Genomic DNA, 15,330 nt, shown 5'->3' with positions numbered 1-15,330 from the left:
GTGCTTGTGCGTGGAGTCCCCGCTCGGAGAAGAAGTCCATTGACCGCCTCCGATCGATACGGTTATTGCTGGACAGGCTGTCCCCCTTAGAGGTAACGTTTATTTATAGAGTCTACATTTTATTATTTGCACATATTATATTCATGTTATTATATTTTATATGTTGTAATTGTACAGGTGAACTGGATGCCTTTCGGCCCGAACCCTAGTGTTAGGGTACCCAGGACCCTGTACACGGGACTCATTCAGTATCGTGACATCGTCGAAGCGTACATGCCCCAGCGTTGTCTTCGCCAACTTGGATTTGTCCAAGTTGTCCCTCCTCCCCCGGCGTGCCCGATGAAGGCGGTCCGACCTGCATCGTCGAGGGAGTACGTCGTGGAATGGCCGGATATCATGACCGGGACGTGGGACCAGTTTCCGATGGTGGCTCGATTATGGACAGCGGAGTTGCAGCGGCCGCCCTCTGGGGTTACTCCCATGTGTGACCATTACTACATGGAATGGTTCAACCGGTATTCGCACCCGAGGTTGATCGCTGATCTCGACCACAGCGATGATGATTATGTGCCACCGCCTACTGCCACGGAAGCGGTATGTCTTTTATTATATTTATCGTTGTCTTTTAATTAAGTTTTATTTGTTGTTATTGTATTTCATCTTCTGTTTTTTGTTGTATGCAGTGGATGGGAAAGATAATGCAAGACGTTCAGAAACTCTCTCTTGAGAAGGACAGCATGAGTGCAACAGGGAGAGCTGTTGTTGATAGTCTGGAACAGACCCTTGCGCAGTGGGAGTCGTCGTCGAGGAGGGATTACTGATGGTTATTGTATTTTATTTATAGAGCATTATGTTGGACATTATGTTGTAAAATTGTAACATTTTAGATTGTTCTTTTAGCTTCCAACTTAAACATATTATCAGTGCTGTTTTTAAATTTTGATATAACCGTTCGTGGATCCGCGCAACTTACCCATGCAACATATAGAATGCAGTAAGCAATACAATATAAAATATTAATGTTCTCATTAAAAGAGCAACGTACAAATAAGATTACAAATAAAGAATGTAAACAAGAAAAACTAAAATGCAGCTAGGGTGTTCCATTCGTGGATCCGGTCATTATATAGCGCATCCCAACCCTCTACGCTCGCTGTGCGAATGTTGTACCACCGAGGTATAATCGGTGGCACCGGAAAATCGGTTGACATGTCTAGTCGGATGAAATGTCTGTATGACGACCCAAGAAACGCAATAGCTAGCTCTCTGACCGGTGTGGTGACAGTCTCACGCGACCGCCAAGGGAGAACCGTGGTACAAGGATAATAAGCTTGACTATGCACTCCCAGGCCGAAATGCATGACTGCGCATTTGTAAATGTTTGCAACGGCAAACAGATCTAGGGGCGCGTCAAAATAATGATTTTCGCCGCAAGGTCCACCTCCCCACCGGATACGCCGGAGAGCGCCATCCAAGTCATCCTGGTACACATGACGATAAACATTTCGGTTAGAGGCAATTTCGCTGTACATCAACTCACGCACCAAACCGTAGTTGTCTTCGCCCATTTGAAAAACATCAGCCACGACCCGGAATCCGCAGTTACCATCTCCGATTACATCATTCCACCCTTCCACGTACGACATGATGATCGCAGGTATCCTTTCCTTGTACGGAAACTGATCAACATCGTTTCTTCCTATTCACCAAATAATTAATTATAGACAGTTAAGAAGACAGGAGTAACACTTTAAAACTATGTGCAATAAAAACAACCAAAACGTACCAGTTCTCAGGGGCATATTCACAGACGATGAAGATTGACTACGACTAGATGACGATGTCCGACCACGAGAACGACCACGACCACGACCACGGATATACTCAAACGCACTCCTGTTCCGCCGCTGTCGACCTCGAGGACGGTCAACTCCTTCGGGTTCCTCATAATCTAAGTTAGACGGGTGGAACATGTCATGAAGCACATGAGTAGCGTCACGAATAATAGAAGGATGGCTGGAGGACACTCGGTCGTACATCGAACGGAACTGCTCCAACTCTTCCTGTTCACGGTCGGCCGTTTGATTGTCTGCATGCTCACCAATAACAAGCGTCCTCCAGAATGAATGGACCTGATCAACATGTAACGACGCCCTTTCTTCTGTAATAACGCGATGAATGGTGCATGCGCAAGGTAATCCATGAGTTACTGAAATAGTACACCCACACCGAGTATACACTTCGTCAGCCAAGTCCCTCACCCTGTTCAGCTCAGTGAGAATCAACCCCAAGCAGTAGTGCGACACACGACCATGGAGAATCTTAAATATAAAATGGCTATACATCGTACCATGTCGTCGTCTGGAGTCCTCTAGAGAGTTCCTGATGTCGTTCTTCTGAGTTTCAATTGACTTGTTCAGTCTAGCGAACAGTGTATCCAAAGCAGCGGTCGATGAATCAATCCAGTCCTTGGTAGCTCTATGAGCGCTCTCAACTCTACATGTTGTAGTGTTCCCAAAATGAAGTACCTGGTTTGTCCAATATTTGACAAACTTTTCCCTGTGAGGGACCCATTAATGCATCACATAGTCCACCAGTGCCGGACACCACTGGTACGAATCCCTGAAGTTAGCCAATGCTCGCTCATACGCTTCCTCTGTGGTAGCCTGTAGGATCTTCCGCCACTTACCATTCACCAATCTCTCTGCCATTTCCAAATTCTTCTTGAAAAGGTTGTAGGCTTTCACTTTCACGCAGTTGTTGATGTGCCATGTGCACAATAAGTGGTTCGATTCGGGAAACAGCTCTGCTATGGGGGCAAAGAGACCTCCCTCACAGTCGCTGACGATGGCTGCTGGATGAACATTAGGCCCGATGTAGTTTCTCAGCTTCTCCAAAACCCAATAATAACTTGGAGCCGTCTCATCCCTGATGATTGCATGACCAATCAGAAAGTTCTGGTTCGTTGGAGCCATCCCAACCATCTCAACCAGAGGGAACTTGTACTTGTTTGTCTTGTACGTTGAGTCGATCAAAATCACAAATGGCCAAGACTTGATCATATCAGCACAATCAGGATGCACAAGGAAAAGATGAGTCACCCCCGCTGTATCTTCATCAGAATCAAACCAGAACAGGTAACCACGTGATTGTGCCTGGTGTAGCAGCTGCTGTATAGGGTTCCTTCCCTCTGACCGTTCAAACCTGAGTTGCTGTCTGACGTTGTAGATGTGTCTTCGGTTTGGATGGTCTTCTGGAAATTTCTCTAACACAGATGCTAATATTTTAGCAGGCTTCACTTGAGCATCACTCATTTCTTTCACAACTAGTTTCGCAGCAGGACTTAAGCCGCTCAGTTGTCGATGACCCTCTTCATATACTATCATCTCATGGTTGTGATACCCCCATTTAGAGTAACCTATCACTTCCCAACCGTCACGACTCCGTAGTTGTCGAACCTTTACTCTGAACTCACACCCACAACCTTTCCGCTTTGTGTCAAACCGAGTGGCTGTACGAAAATCTCTTTCTTCTCTTTTGCGATAACGGTCACATCTCAAAATGCGATCCATTCTACCATCCCGTTGAGATTTATGAGTTGCTACTACCAAGCAAAATCCAGCTGCAATTGCAACCTGTTTTGCCCAATCAATCGCCTGTTGAGCTTCTTCGAATGGACCATCATGTCCAAATATCTCACTGTAATCATTTCCGTCTCCACCATATTCCTGCATCAATTATATATTACAATAAATACATTTAACGGATAATACATTTAATTTCTATATTTCCACATAATTAACACAAAAAAAAACATAATTATATATAATCAAACTTAATTTTTATAAAAACCCAATTCGAATTTTCAAACTAAATTTAAAAATATACCATTTCGAATTTTCAAATTTAATTTTAAAAAAACCTATTTCGAATTTTCAAATTTAATTTACAAAAAACCCATTTCGAATTTTTTTAAAAAATCATTTTCGATTTTTTATTTTCACAAAAAAATTAAATAAAAAACAACAACAAAATCAAAAAGGAAAAAATAAAATTTAATTATTAAAGGTGGCGTCTGCCAGGGCTGCCACACCCACTGGACTGGCGCCTGGCAGGGCCGCCTCACCCAGTGGAGTGGCGTCTGCCCAGGACGCCAGTCTGGTGGTCTGGGCGTCTGGGCTGGACGCCACTCTGGTGGTCTGGGCGTCTAGCCTGGACGCCACTCTGGTGGTTCTGGCGTCCGGCTTGGACGTCCAGGCTACGGTTTGGGCGTCCACCCTAGGCGCCGTAGCCACTACGACGGTAAACCGTGAATTTTAGCGGTCACTTACCTCGTTTTCCGTCGACGACGACGTACCTCCGGCGTCCCCCGCATCTCCGGCCTGCCATCCGGTCTCCCCCGACGAGCCAATACGGCTCCACATTTTTTACACCGAGATTATCTCAATTTTAGCAAAAGGGCATAATGGTCAAATCATAACATATTTGTGGGCTTTATATGGTAATTTGTGGGCGATGTTTACTATTACCGCCTTGCTTACTAGCTTCATCTTTCTCCTTCTCAACCTTATGACCTCTCCATCTTTTTTCATACTTTCCGTCCTTTCATCATTCCATTTCGATTGTCGACTCAAATCGATCTCTTTTGTTATTCGAATTTGATGTTATGTTCGATGAATTCTGGATTTTCACTAATACTTTTCGTAGTCTCGATCTTTCTTAGCTCTTTCCCTGGTAAGTTATTGTTCATCTTGAAATTCTAATTTGATTTTGAATTTCGTCTTTGTTATCGATTATTGTAGTTTAATTTTCGTTGAAGAACTGAATTTATTCTGGGATTGCAATTTTTATTTTATTGAGATTGGATTTGTGATTGTATAAACCCTAACATTGAATCTAACTAAGATTTTGTGTTAATCTAGTTTGATTTTAAGATATTTGGCTCGAATTTGGGATATTTGAATCTCTTGAATGGTTTTCTTTGATGATTTCAACCTAAACTTCAATTAGTTTTTTGGGCAGCTGAATTTCTGGCGTTTCAATGAAATTTACTTCTATTAGCTTGTTGCTTGATCATAGAAGTCAACATGTCCATGAAAATGTAAATTGAAAGGGTAAAATATGTGATCAACGGGATGTGCATAGATGCATTATGAAGTCAACATGTCCATGAAAATGTAAATTGAAAGGGTAAAATATGTGATCAACGGGATGTCCATGAAAATGTAAATTGTTGCTTGTTGCTTTGTGTTTTTACTTGTCGATCTTTTCGCTGAAGTTGAAACTCTTGAAAGCGTTGGCGGAGGAAAAAAATTGCTTCCATTAGATGAAAGGGTGCCCATATATGATTGAATAGTATGTAATTCAGTTTTGAATGAGGAATATTAGGCTTGTAAGTTATGCATAGACTGAGTTTTGGGATGGACATCCGACCTATATGCTTATTTTGATGCCATAGAGAGGTTGCAGGACATGCAACAAGCTCAGAATAGGATATATGAGTTATTATTGGATTCTTTATGTAAACCGCTTTATAAACTTGGTGTTAGGGCAGGTCATTATGTACCAGTTTGGGTATCATATGGTATGTTTAGCTTTATGATATAAATTAACAGCTTGGTTACAATATGATATGTTTAGTGTAATCATATAGAGTTTGGTACAATTTGATAGTTTAGTTTAATGATGCAGATTAAGTAGAGAGGAGAAGAATTGTTTTGCAAGATAGGTACTGTACTGTAGTACAAGCCTGAGCAAGGGCTGTTGATACAGGTCATCTGCTTTCTAAAAATGAGCATCACAGATATTTATGTTATTTCAAAATGAAGATACACTTTTATTGAAAAATCAGAGTGGAGTAGAAGAGTATCCTTTATTGCCAAATCTATTCTTCATAGAAATCTTGTAAATTTCTACAAGTATTTTTCTCGTAAGATGTCATTGGGGGTCATTTCAATGGGTATTTTCAATGTATCAACCTTTTACAATCTATACTAATAGATCATCATAGATATACATACTCTCGTTTTGCATTGACAAATTCAGAAGTCTGAATGGTGCAACTATTTTGAAGTGGAGAAAGTACATAATATATTGTTACTTTTTGTTGCTCATACTTTGTGTTAACTCTCCTTGCACCAGGATCAATTTTTCTAAGTAGTAAGTAAATAACCAAGTTAATTTTAAAATATGTCTTGCATGATTGATTACTTCATAATCCCATATATTGATACAACTATTTGAATTTGTGCGACTCTCTACGTTTTTGTTTTGGTTTAAGATAACTCTTGAACTTGTTAGTTATTATTACATAGAATCTTTTTACCTTCATTGTCATCTAAATGGTCTTTCCACCAGGATTGTGACCAGTTTGAACTCTGTTACTTCCGTAATGGTTTGATTGTAAAGAAAATAATCAACTATTTGTGTGCAACAGTAGCTGACAAAGGGTGATTTCTGTATATCAATTTTAAGAAGATAAACCCCGTAAAGTGCCAGTGCATCATGTTTGACAAGAACATAATTTCAATATAGCCACAGCAAAAGGATCTTCAAGTTTCGGCTGTTGGTCTTCTAAGAAACATCTGCATCTTGTAAGATATACATGTGTTTCCCTGAGCTGTTAAACCACTCTCCCAGCAGTTAAACCACTGCCGGATATCTCAAAATGAGATCATGTTTCTTCCCAATCTTTGGCATGTATTCTATCTCGTCAAATCATCAAACTAACTTATTACATTTTTAACTTTACGTCTTAATCCTTTCTACTTTACCTCTCCTTAACTAGGAAGTGTAACAAAACAATTATTTTACAAGGCTTGTTGGCCAATCATTATTTAATTATTTTCTCTTTTATCAATGCCTCTTATCTTCTCAAAATCTTGATCTTCCGCATTTTCTTGATTTGTTTCAGCCCAAATTGAATTGGTCTCTTTTTCCATATTAGTGACATTCCTTTACTCAGCAGTCTGATATAGATCTATATCATGAATGATCTAGCATTTTTCTAGGCACAACCTTATTATCTTTCTTGATTTCTTTCCCATCAGTACTTGGTAATTTCAAAATATTACACACCTTCAGTATGTTTGTTCTCGTTATCAGCAATACATCATCACTTCATCCTCTCACAAGTTTGCTACAGTGTTGTATGATGTAACAAACTTTGAACATTTAACTTAAGTCTGAAAGACAAGGTAAAATTATTCATACGAAATTTAGGGAGATATGTTAATAATCACACAACTATTTTTAAGGGTTATTTTTTTTCACCACAGCTACTTTACACTAATAATTATAGATTTGTGACTTCTGCACACAAATCAACTCTCCCCCCCCCCCCCCCCCTCCTCTCCGAAAAAATGTAGATATTCAAAATATTTCTTGCACAAACCAGTTTATGATAATCTCTTTTATAGGCTTACCAAATGTTCTTCATCAAAAATAGATAGTTCATATAGGTGAATAAGGAACAAGAATTAAGAGAGACAAAGTAAACAAAAGGCAACTAGGGGGAAAATATAAGGGGGGGGGGGACATGATTGAAATTTTTAGTTGCATAATCTCAATAAGTTCTAGTGTTACTTGCATATTACAATTTTCTTAAACATTCAAGGCATTGCGCCATTAAGAATCTTTATTTCCCAAACTCTCCCCTTAAGTAATAAGCTTAACCCAATACCTTTATGTAAATATCATAAGTATGTCTACCAAATGTGAGGAAATGTTCAAGAAAAGACATACAGTAACTCTCATGGTGTGTCATATGTAAGTTAAAAGACAACATACTTTTGACCTTTTCTGTCTTTTTGTTTATTCACAGTTTAGAGCTTACTTTTAACTAAATAGGCTTCCAATCATAATGTGTACTAGTTTCTCAGCTCACACTTTATTGTTAAATTCTATATGTGGAACACCTTTTTTTTTGGTGATTTTGGTATGAGCTGCTTTGAAATATATTTATAGATCTTCTGCAATGCCATTAATTGGCCTGCCTTATTTTCTGAATTGAATGCTGTAATGTCCTTTTCCAAGACATTTATCAGCTGCAGCAGTCACTGTCCAATCAATTCAAATATACCGAACTCATGACTGGTTAAAGACACCGACAATATATTTTCATTGCAATGGAGAGAATAAAACTGTTCTTCCTGATGTGAAGAAGGCCAATACTATATATACTTTCAAAGGAGAAGAATCATGGCAGGTTATATTCTTGTCATAGTCTCTCTTATGTTTTTCTTACGTGTTCATTGATTCATATATTTTATGAACTAACCAATCTTTTACTGTTCACTCAATCAAGCTGATATGTGACATTGCCTTATGGTTATCTCCTCTTTCCCTTTTCCATGTAAAGCTTTTTCTGATTCTGACATGTAATTGGACCATATCATTTGATATAAAGGACCGGTAATGTTGTAACTTGTATTGTTAGATCATGTATAAATAAAGGTGTTCATGCTATTTCATGATAAGAAAATTGCAGACAAATTTTAAGAGCTATTTCTTGAGGCAGTAATCACAGTATAGTATAATCCAAATCCAAACCCAAACATAATAATTATTTTATTTCGTCATTAATTTTGATCACTTAATGTTGTACTGCAATTGTCTTTGCTGCTGATTTTCTCCTTGTTATAGGCTTATAGCCTCTTAATGCCCAAAAGCTTCTTATACATGCTGTAGGGAATAATGACATTGAATAAGTTTGTTAGTCCATTATAACATAAAATGATTAATTTTTTTATTCCCCTGTGGTTCTCCTAAATTGTGCAGTTCTCAAAGTTCTGATTCCTGTACTTTTTGTCTGCTATTGAAAGAAAATCAGAAAGATTAGGTTATACTAAAAATATCATTTTAGAATTTTTATGAAAGTAAAGAAGAGGAATTTTGAATCACATGCACCTGTACATTTTTGTCCTGATATGATCCCGGAGGACTCCTTTCTTGTTCATATAATGTGGTTGGTGGCTATCTCATCCTTGTTTTATTTCTGTTTTGCACTCTTGACTATCAATCATAAGACTGGCTTAAGCTGTTGTGTAATGTTCTGAATAATTGTCATCTTTGTTTTGTAGCCCTTGACAGAATTTTCAAGTAAGAAGTGCAAGAGATGTGGGTTCTATGAAAAGGACTTAATTTTTCCTGATGATAAATTTGATGAATGGATGTTTTGTCCTTCGGACTTTACAGCCGATGATGGAATATATACTCTTGTTAAAGAAGGAGAATTAAATGTGACTTTCAGTTGTTCCACATGTGTACATATGGGTGCAGGTAATTTCTTTTCAAAGTACTGTCTAAAGATAATTCAATGTAGTGCCTGTAAGTAGACTATAATATAAACTAGGAAATTTCATGACCTTCTCATCACAGAGTATTAATATTGTAGTACATAATAATTCAATGGTAGCCTTGCCGGCAATGGACGCATATCCAACTGGGAACATTTCATATAATTCTTCAAGAGAAAAATTATTTTAAAAAATGTAAAAGAAATTATTGTTACCTTTGAATTGTAAATCTGATGAACCACTCAGTGAATTGACGTAATAGGTAGTCTAGTTCATGGTTGAATATTCCTATCACATTTCATGGTGCGCAAATACTGTATCATTATGCGCAAGTTACTGAAAAGCTTAGGTTTGGAGTGCAATTTTCTCAATTTCTATTGAATTTCACATATAGGCAGTAATTTGGATTAATTTTAGGCTTCTTGATTTCTTCAGGTGAAATGCATTTATTTTGGCTGTCTTTAAAATTTGATTATGAGGATGAATTCATGTTATTATGCAATGAATGGAACTTTTTTTTTTTGGGTGTAAGAAAATTCAAATAATTCATTGTGTTCCTTGTCTAAAAGTTTATTTGTCATCTCTTCTGGTTGTAGATAATACTCTGCCTCTGGTTCAGATACTAAAGGAAACGGACTAAGTGTTGGTATTGTTATACTTATCAGTGCTGCTGTTACTGTCTTTGTCATAATTGCCTTCATCGGAGGTTATAAGTATTGGCAGAAGAAGAAGAGGCAAAATGAGCAAGCACGTTTTCTGAAGCTTTTTGAGGATCATGATGATATCGAAGATGAATTAGGTCTTAGGGATGTTATATGATAGATACCACAGAATACCAGTCTACTGCACCTGAACTACCTGTATAGATCAAAACTTTATGGTTGTGATTTCAACCTCAGAAATATATTGTGTGCTTGATGTTTTTGTAGTTTTGGCTATACTCCCCCTTTTTAAACTACTATCACCCATACTGAGGTTAAAGTACCAGATAATGTAGACTACTTGGACACCTGCCCATTTGTCTAGAAATTTGTTTGGGTTTTTGAAGTTCTCAGGCCAAGAGGTCCAGCACCCTCGAAGTGGTCTGATTCCGTACTCCTGAATTCTTTGGATACAGATCTCTGATTTATTTTGTTCTTTAAGAACAAATAACATGGAAATTTAGGATCAAAGAATGGGACGACGATATATGAAAGAAATTGGTAAATTACAAAGTTACAATTAGATTTTTACTATTGACCGAGCCAAACTATCAATCTGGAAAAAGTGAAAATAAATTGGAAATACTTTATGCCACTCCCTAATCATCTCCTTTTATCCTTGCTCCCAAACATCAGGGCGACATAAAAGAGAAATCTAAAGAAGAAACCCCAAGCAATAGTGATGCACAGGCAACTCAGTCTACTCAAATCTGTAATCCCCTGCTGCCGGAGTATGTCCTCACCTGTAGTAACACAGCTAGTGCTCGTAAGGTTCCTCCCCAACACGTCACCCATACTCGTCAACAACCTTGTTTTGAGAATATCTGGAACAGCCTGAAGAGGGGTGTTGTCAAACATTTGAATCCCTCTGACGAAGCACTTTGTAGGGTCACTGAACTCGTTCTGAAGGACACCTTCGTATGGGTACTTAACCAGCGAGATGTAATGAAACCATAGCCAGTAAGAGGGGATACGGTCATGTGATATGAAGAAGCCGCTGAAAAGGAGGAAGTAGGCAAGGATAGCCACAACGACAGTGAAGCCAAGCATGACATGAGTCACCACCCCAGAGAGGAAGGTAACAAAGGAATGACCTGCCCAGAAAGATGCCAAAATGAAGGCAAAGTAGTACAGGAAGCCCTGGAGACCACCTGCAAGGCCTACTGGCCAGAAGGTAATGGCTGCAAAAGTAAGAGATAACACGATTAGGGATGGAATTGAAATGAGAGCATGGCTGAGGACATAGGAAGACCGGCGATATGCATTGTAGGCAGTCTCTCGCATGAAAATGTATCTCTCCTGCAGGAAAACTGGGATTGCCTCAGCGCAGGTGTAGAATGTTGTTGACATGGCGAAAGCAAAGAAGCCAAGTCTCTCTTGAGCGCCCTTTGGGGATTGGTCAAGATGCAAGAAAATGGTGGCCAAGATTGAACCTGTCACCACAATTGCTCCTAAACGAATGCCAAATAACTCAGGCATCCTCCTTGAGTTTAACATTGACCTTCTCCCGATAACATATACTTCAAGCCAGAAAGGATTTGCGTACTTTGGAACTGAGGTTGGGTTGGAATCATCATTGGCTGCACCTGAAACCAGTTTTCCTTTCGATATGCTAGCACTAATTGCACCATTAAGAGACATCTTAGGCTGTCGATGAGAAGGGAAGTTATTATTCCTCCTCTGCTGCTGCCAGGATTTGTTGAAGTCGACCATTGCTTGGGTCCCATCAGGTGATTCCTCGAGTTCTTGTATGTGGTCCAAGGCGAATTCAGTCCTATTTTCACCCTCTGGGATCGGGCACCCAAACTCTGAGTAGAACAAAGGTAGCTCTGATGAGGTACCAGTGAAAACGGTTTGTCCACGGGAGAGAAAGATGAGCCGATCCAAAAGGTTGAGAATACGAGAACTAGGCTGATGAATTGTCATGACAACGATGCTTCCACTCTGAGCGATCCTTTGGAGAACTTTTACCACCATAAAGGCACTGGTAGAGTCAAGCCCTGAGGTTGGCTCGTCCAGGAACAAAATGATGGGATCATGGATGATGTCGATACCTATCGAAACCCTTCTCCTTTCCCCTCCAGAAACTCCTCGGTGGCCCTCATCTCCAATGACAGTATTAGCAGCACCCCTTAGGCCTAGTTGGTCTATGAGCGCTTCAACTCTAGCCTTCTTTTTTGACTTTGAAAGAGATCTGGGAAGTCTAAATTCAGCTGAAAACATCAGGGTCTCTTCTACTGTTAACATTGGAAAGAGAAGGTCATCTTGCATAACATATGCCGAGATCACTTTCAATAGCTTCGACTCTAACACCTCATCATTCAAATGAACCGACCCCTTTATACTCTCCTTTGATATCCTATTAGCTAACGCGTCAATCAATGTTGATTTACCTGACCCGCTTGCTCCTAACACCGCCATGATCTCCCCCTCTTTCGCCTCTCCAGAAATGTCATTCAACAGCACCTTATGGTCTAACCCGTTTAACTTTTTGCTAACCTTCACACTATACGTAAGATTGTGAAATGAAAGCACAAAAGGGTATGGAATCGTAGGCTTAAAAGCTGCATCAGCAAGCTCTACAACATGATGCGGTGGCTTATCTTCGCCACCAGAATCATCTTTGTAAACCCACTTAAGGAGCTCACCAAGGGTCGGTTGATATGCTAGGCTTAATTCTTTGAGAATACTCTTTGTGATTGTTAATGGAATCCTTCAGATTCACATATGGAATCCTAGGGACCTCGCTTTCATCATTGCCATTTCCTATAGGAGACATGACAAAAGCTTCCTTAGTTTACCCTACTGTGTTTGTATGTGTTTCGGGTGCTCAGTTCATCGAAAAGTACAGAAATGAAAGGCTATATAGACTCGGTCTTTCGAAGGCGAAGTGGATTGTGGGTTATAATGTTTTATGCCTGAAAGAAAGGACTTCATAATACGGAAGTTTTTATATATAAGAGGTGTTATTAATTTCAGGATTGTGTGTTGAAAGTATGTTGGGTGGTTGTTTTTTAGTTGTTTGGTGGAGCAAATTAAGAACTAACTTATGATATATTATATCTCATCTAAACTTGAATTATTAGGTAAGAGGCGTTGCAGCTGATTTAAGTAGAATTATAATTTAAAAATAAGAAAGCAATTATACTAGTAATGGATTTATCTTCTGGTGAAGTTCACGGGTAATGAATGTTATCAATTGCAAGAATATTTCATTCGTTAAACAAAAGTTTTCTTATTTTATGCATGCAACTAGCCAGTATTGCTGCTGTTTTCTAGTTGTTCATGTGATTGTACAAGCATTTTTTTTATATACTACTATGTTTTAGTGTTTTACTATGTTCTTTAGCAGTTGTTTTGGATCATAAGAAGTTAAGAACCAAGGATTGGACTATTAGAGACTTGGAGTACTCACTTTGCTCATCATTTGTAAAGTAGTTATATATTTGTCCGATCAAATGACAAAGCGCTATCTATGTTGTACATTAAAAAGTGTTTGTAAACAAGTTCATACACCACGTAATACTTTCTTTCCTTCGTAAGTTATCATTTCATTTCATTATACTTTGTATATTAAAAAGATTGAAATGTATGTAATTTGTATACAATTGGAATCCTTAATCTCAAGGTCTAAGCTTAGAAACTTAACTAATGAACTATGTCATATTACATGTATTTCATTCCAAAACAATATTAACACATGACAATATAATAAACAAAAATTAATAAGTGCGATTAAGTCATGAATTTCATAAACAGTTATTGTTAAATGTTTCGTATGTAATAATTCGGGGTGTCATCCATGCCTAAAAACTGTTAAATGTTAATTGTAGATATTAATGGTTTAACTAAACTTTGTACTGATACATACATTTATTTGATTTACTTAATATGACTGTTGATATGGAGTTTTTATTAACACAAAGTATTGGGTGAGGCAACATAACTTCTTGAGATACGAACGGGTGCTGAAAAAGTCCCCGGAATAGGGTGTTTGTCCTTGTCTAGGGTTTGGCGGCGATTTTTTATCGTTTTCCACTCAATTTTCAACCTTTTTCCACCAAATTTAATCTATTAATCTCAATCTTAGCCATGGCTGATGATCTCATTAAGGATTGGGAGATATTACAACTTACGACTGATGAAAATACTATTATTGGAGCGAATTCAGAGAACACGGATGACGATTTTTCGGAAGAACAAATTTGAGTAGCACAATATAGTGATGTGAATACTGTAAAATTAGGCCCTGTTGGGGCAGCAAGAAGATTGATGTTTGCTTCCTCAAAATCACCGAATAGTGAGATCTTGCCAAAGACAAGAGAAGCCAAATTGATAATGGTGACTGATTAACGCTCTAACAAGGTTGTTTTAAGACCTCGTGGGGTGTGTGGGATGGGAAGTTCTGATGATGAGTTGAGGGAGGAGGGAAAACAGGACGTGTGGCGAACAAGTAAAGGGACTATCGTGAGGGGGGATAGGGCTGATGAGGGTGAGAAGGAGGGGGAGGGGGAGGAAAAAGCAAAACACCTTTCAACCACTTATGATGATGTGGACATGATGGAGGAAGATTATGGAGATCAAGGTAGTCACGCAAGGCAGGGGGTTGAGAAAAAAGGGCGCCAGCTTTGAAAAGTCCATATAATTAGCTTTAGTAACCGTTCTGCTTACAATGATTTACCTCTCCAATCGATTGGGGGTAAGAGGAAGAAAGGGACTGATATTGAGAAAGAAGTGGATGGTGATATGATTGATAGCAGTAAGAGAATTAAGGTAGCTAAGAATGCATTGGGTGTTGGAAACTTATTGAAAGTAGCGGAGGTTGGTGCACCCCAACCCCACGAACAACAATGAAAACGTTAAGCTGGAACTGTCGAGGATTGGGCAATACTCGGAGAGTTACTGCCCTCTGATCTTGATGTTGGAGGGACCGCCCAAAACTCGTCTTTGTCATGAAGACGATGATTGATTATTGTAGACTTGAGTTATTACTCAATAATTGTGGTTTCACATAGGGCCTATGCTTAAGCAGTAATGGGAATTCAGGAGGTATGGGATTGTGGTAGAGAGTTCTTAATGTACGTGTGGTTTCTTATTCAACCCATCATATAGCGGTGGAGGTGTGTGACAGCGCAAATGTTGCTAAATGGGCGGCTGTGGGGATTTATGTTTGGCCAGAAACTAACAATAAACATCTTACTTTCAAATTGTTGAAGTCCTTAAAAGAGACCATCGACTTGCTGATTTTATTCTTTGGAGATGCTAACGAAATTCTTTATGACAATGAGAATTCTAGAGGGGATCGAAGGAGTGATAGGAAGATGGAGTTGTTT

The 15,330-nt window shown here is 38.9% G+C and overlaps 1 protein-coding gene and 1 pseudogene across 1 annotated transcript; one reads left to right on the top strand and one right to left on the bottom strand.

Moving 5' to 3' along the window:
• The first annotated feature begins 4,525 nt into the window (after positions 1-4,525).
• LOC110711469 lies at positions 4,526-10,297 on the top strand. Its single transcript, XM_021889849.1, has 4 exons — positions 4,526-4,734; positions 8,046-8,206; positions 9,081-9,279; positions 9,895-10,297. The coding sequence occupies exons 1-4, from the start codon at positions 4,662-4,664 to the stop codon at positions 10,113-10,115; spliced, it is 654 nt and encodes a 217-aa protein (XP_021745541.1). The 5' UTR covers positions 4,526-4,661; the 3' UTR covers positions 10,116-10,297.
• A 161-nt stretch (positions 10,298-10,458) lies between these two features.
• Positions 10,459-14,207, bottom strand: LOC110711450 (annotated as a pseudogene).
• Positions 14,208-15,330: the final 1,123 nt, after the last annotated feature.

This window comes from Chenopodium quinoa, unplaced genomic scaffold, assembly GCF_001683475.1.
Source record: "Chenopodium quinoa cultivar QQ74 unplaced genomic scaffold, ASM168347v1, whole genome shotgun sequence".
In the NCBI taxonomy this organism is placed as follows: domain Eukaryota; kingdom Viridiplantae; phylum Streptophyta; class Magnoliopsida; order Caryophyllales; family Amaranthaceae; genus Chenopodium; species Chenopodium quinoa.
This window is presented reverse-complemented; position numbering and strand designations above follow the sequence as displayed.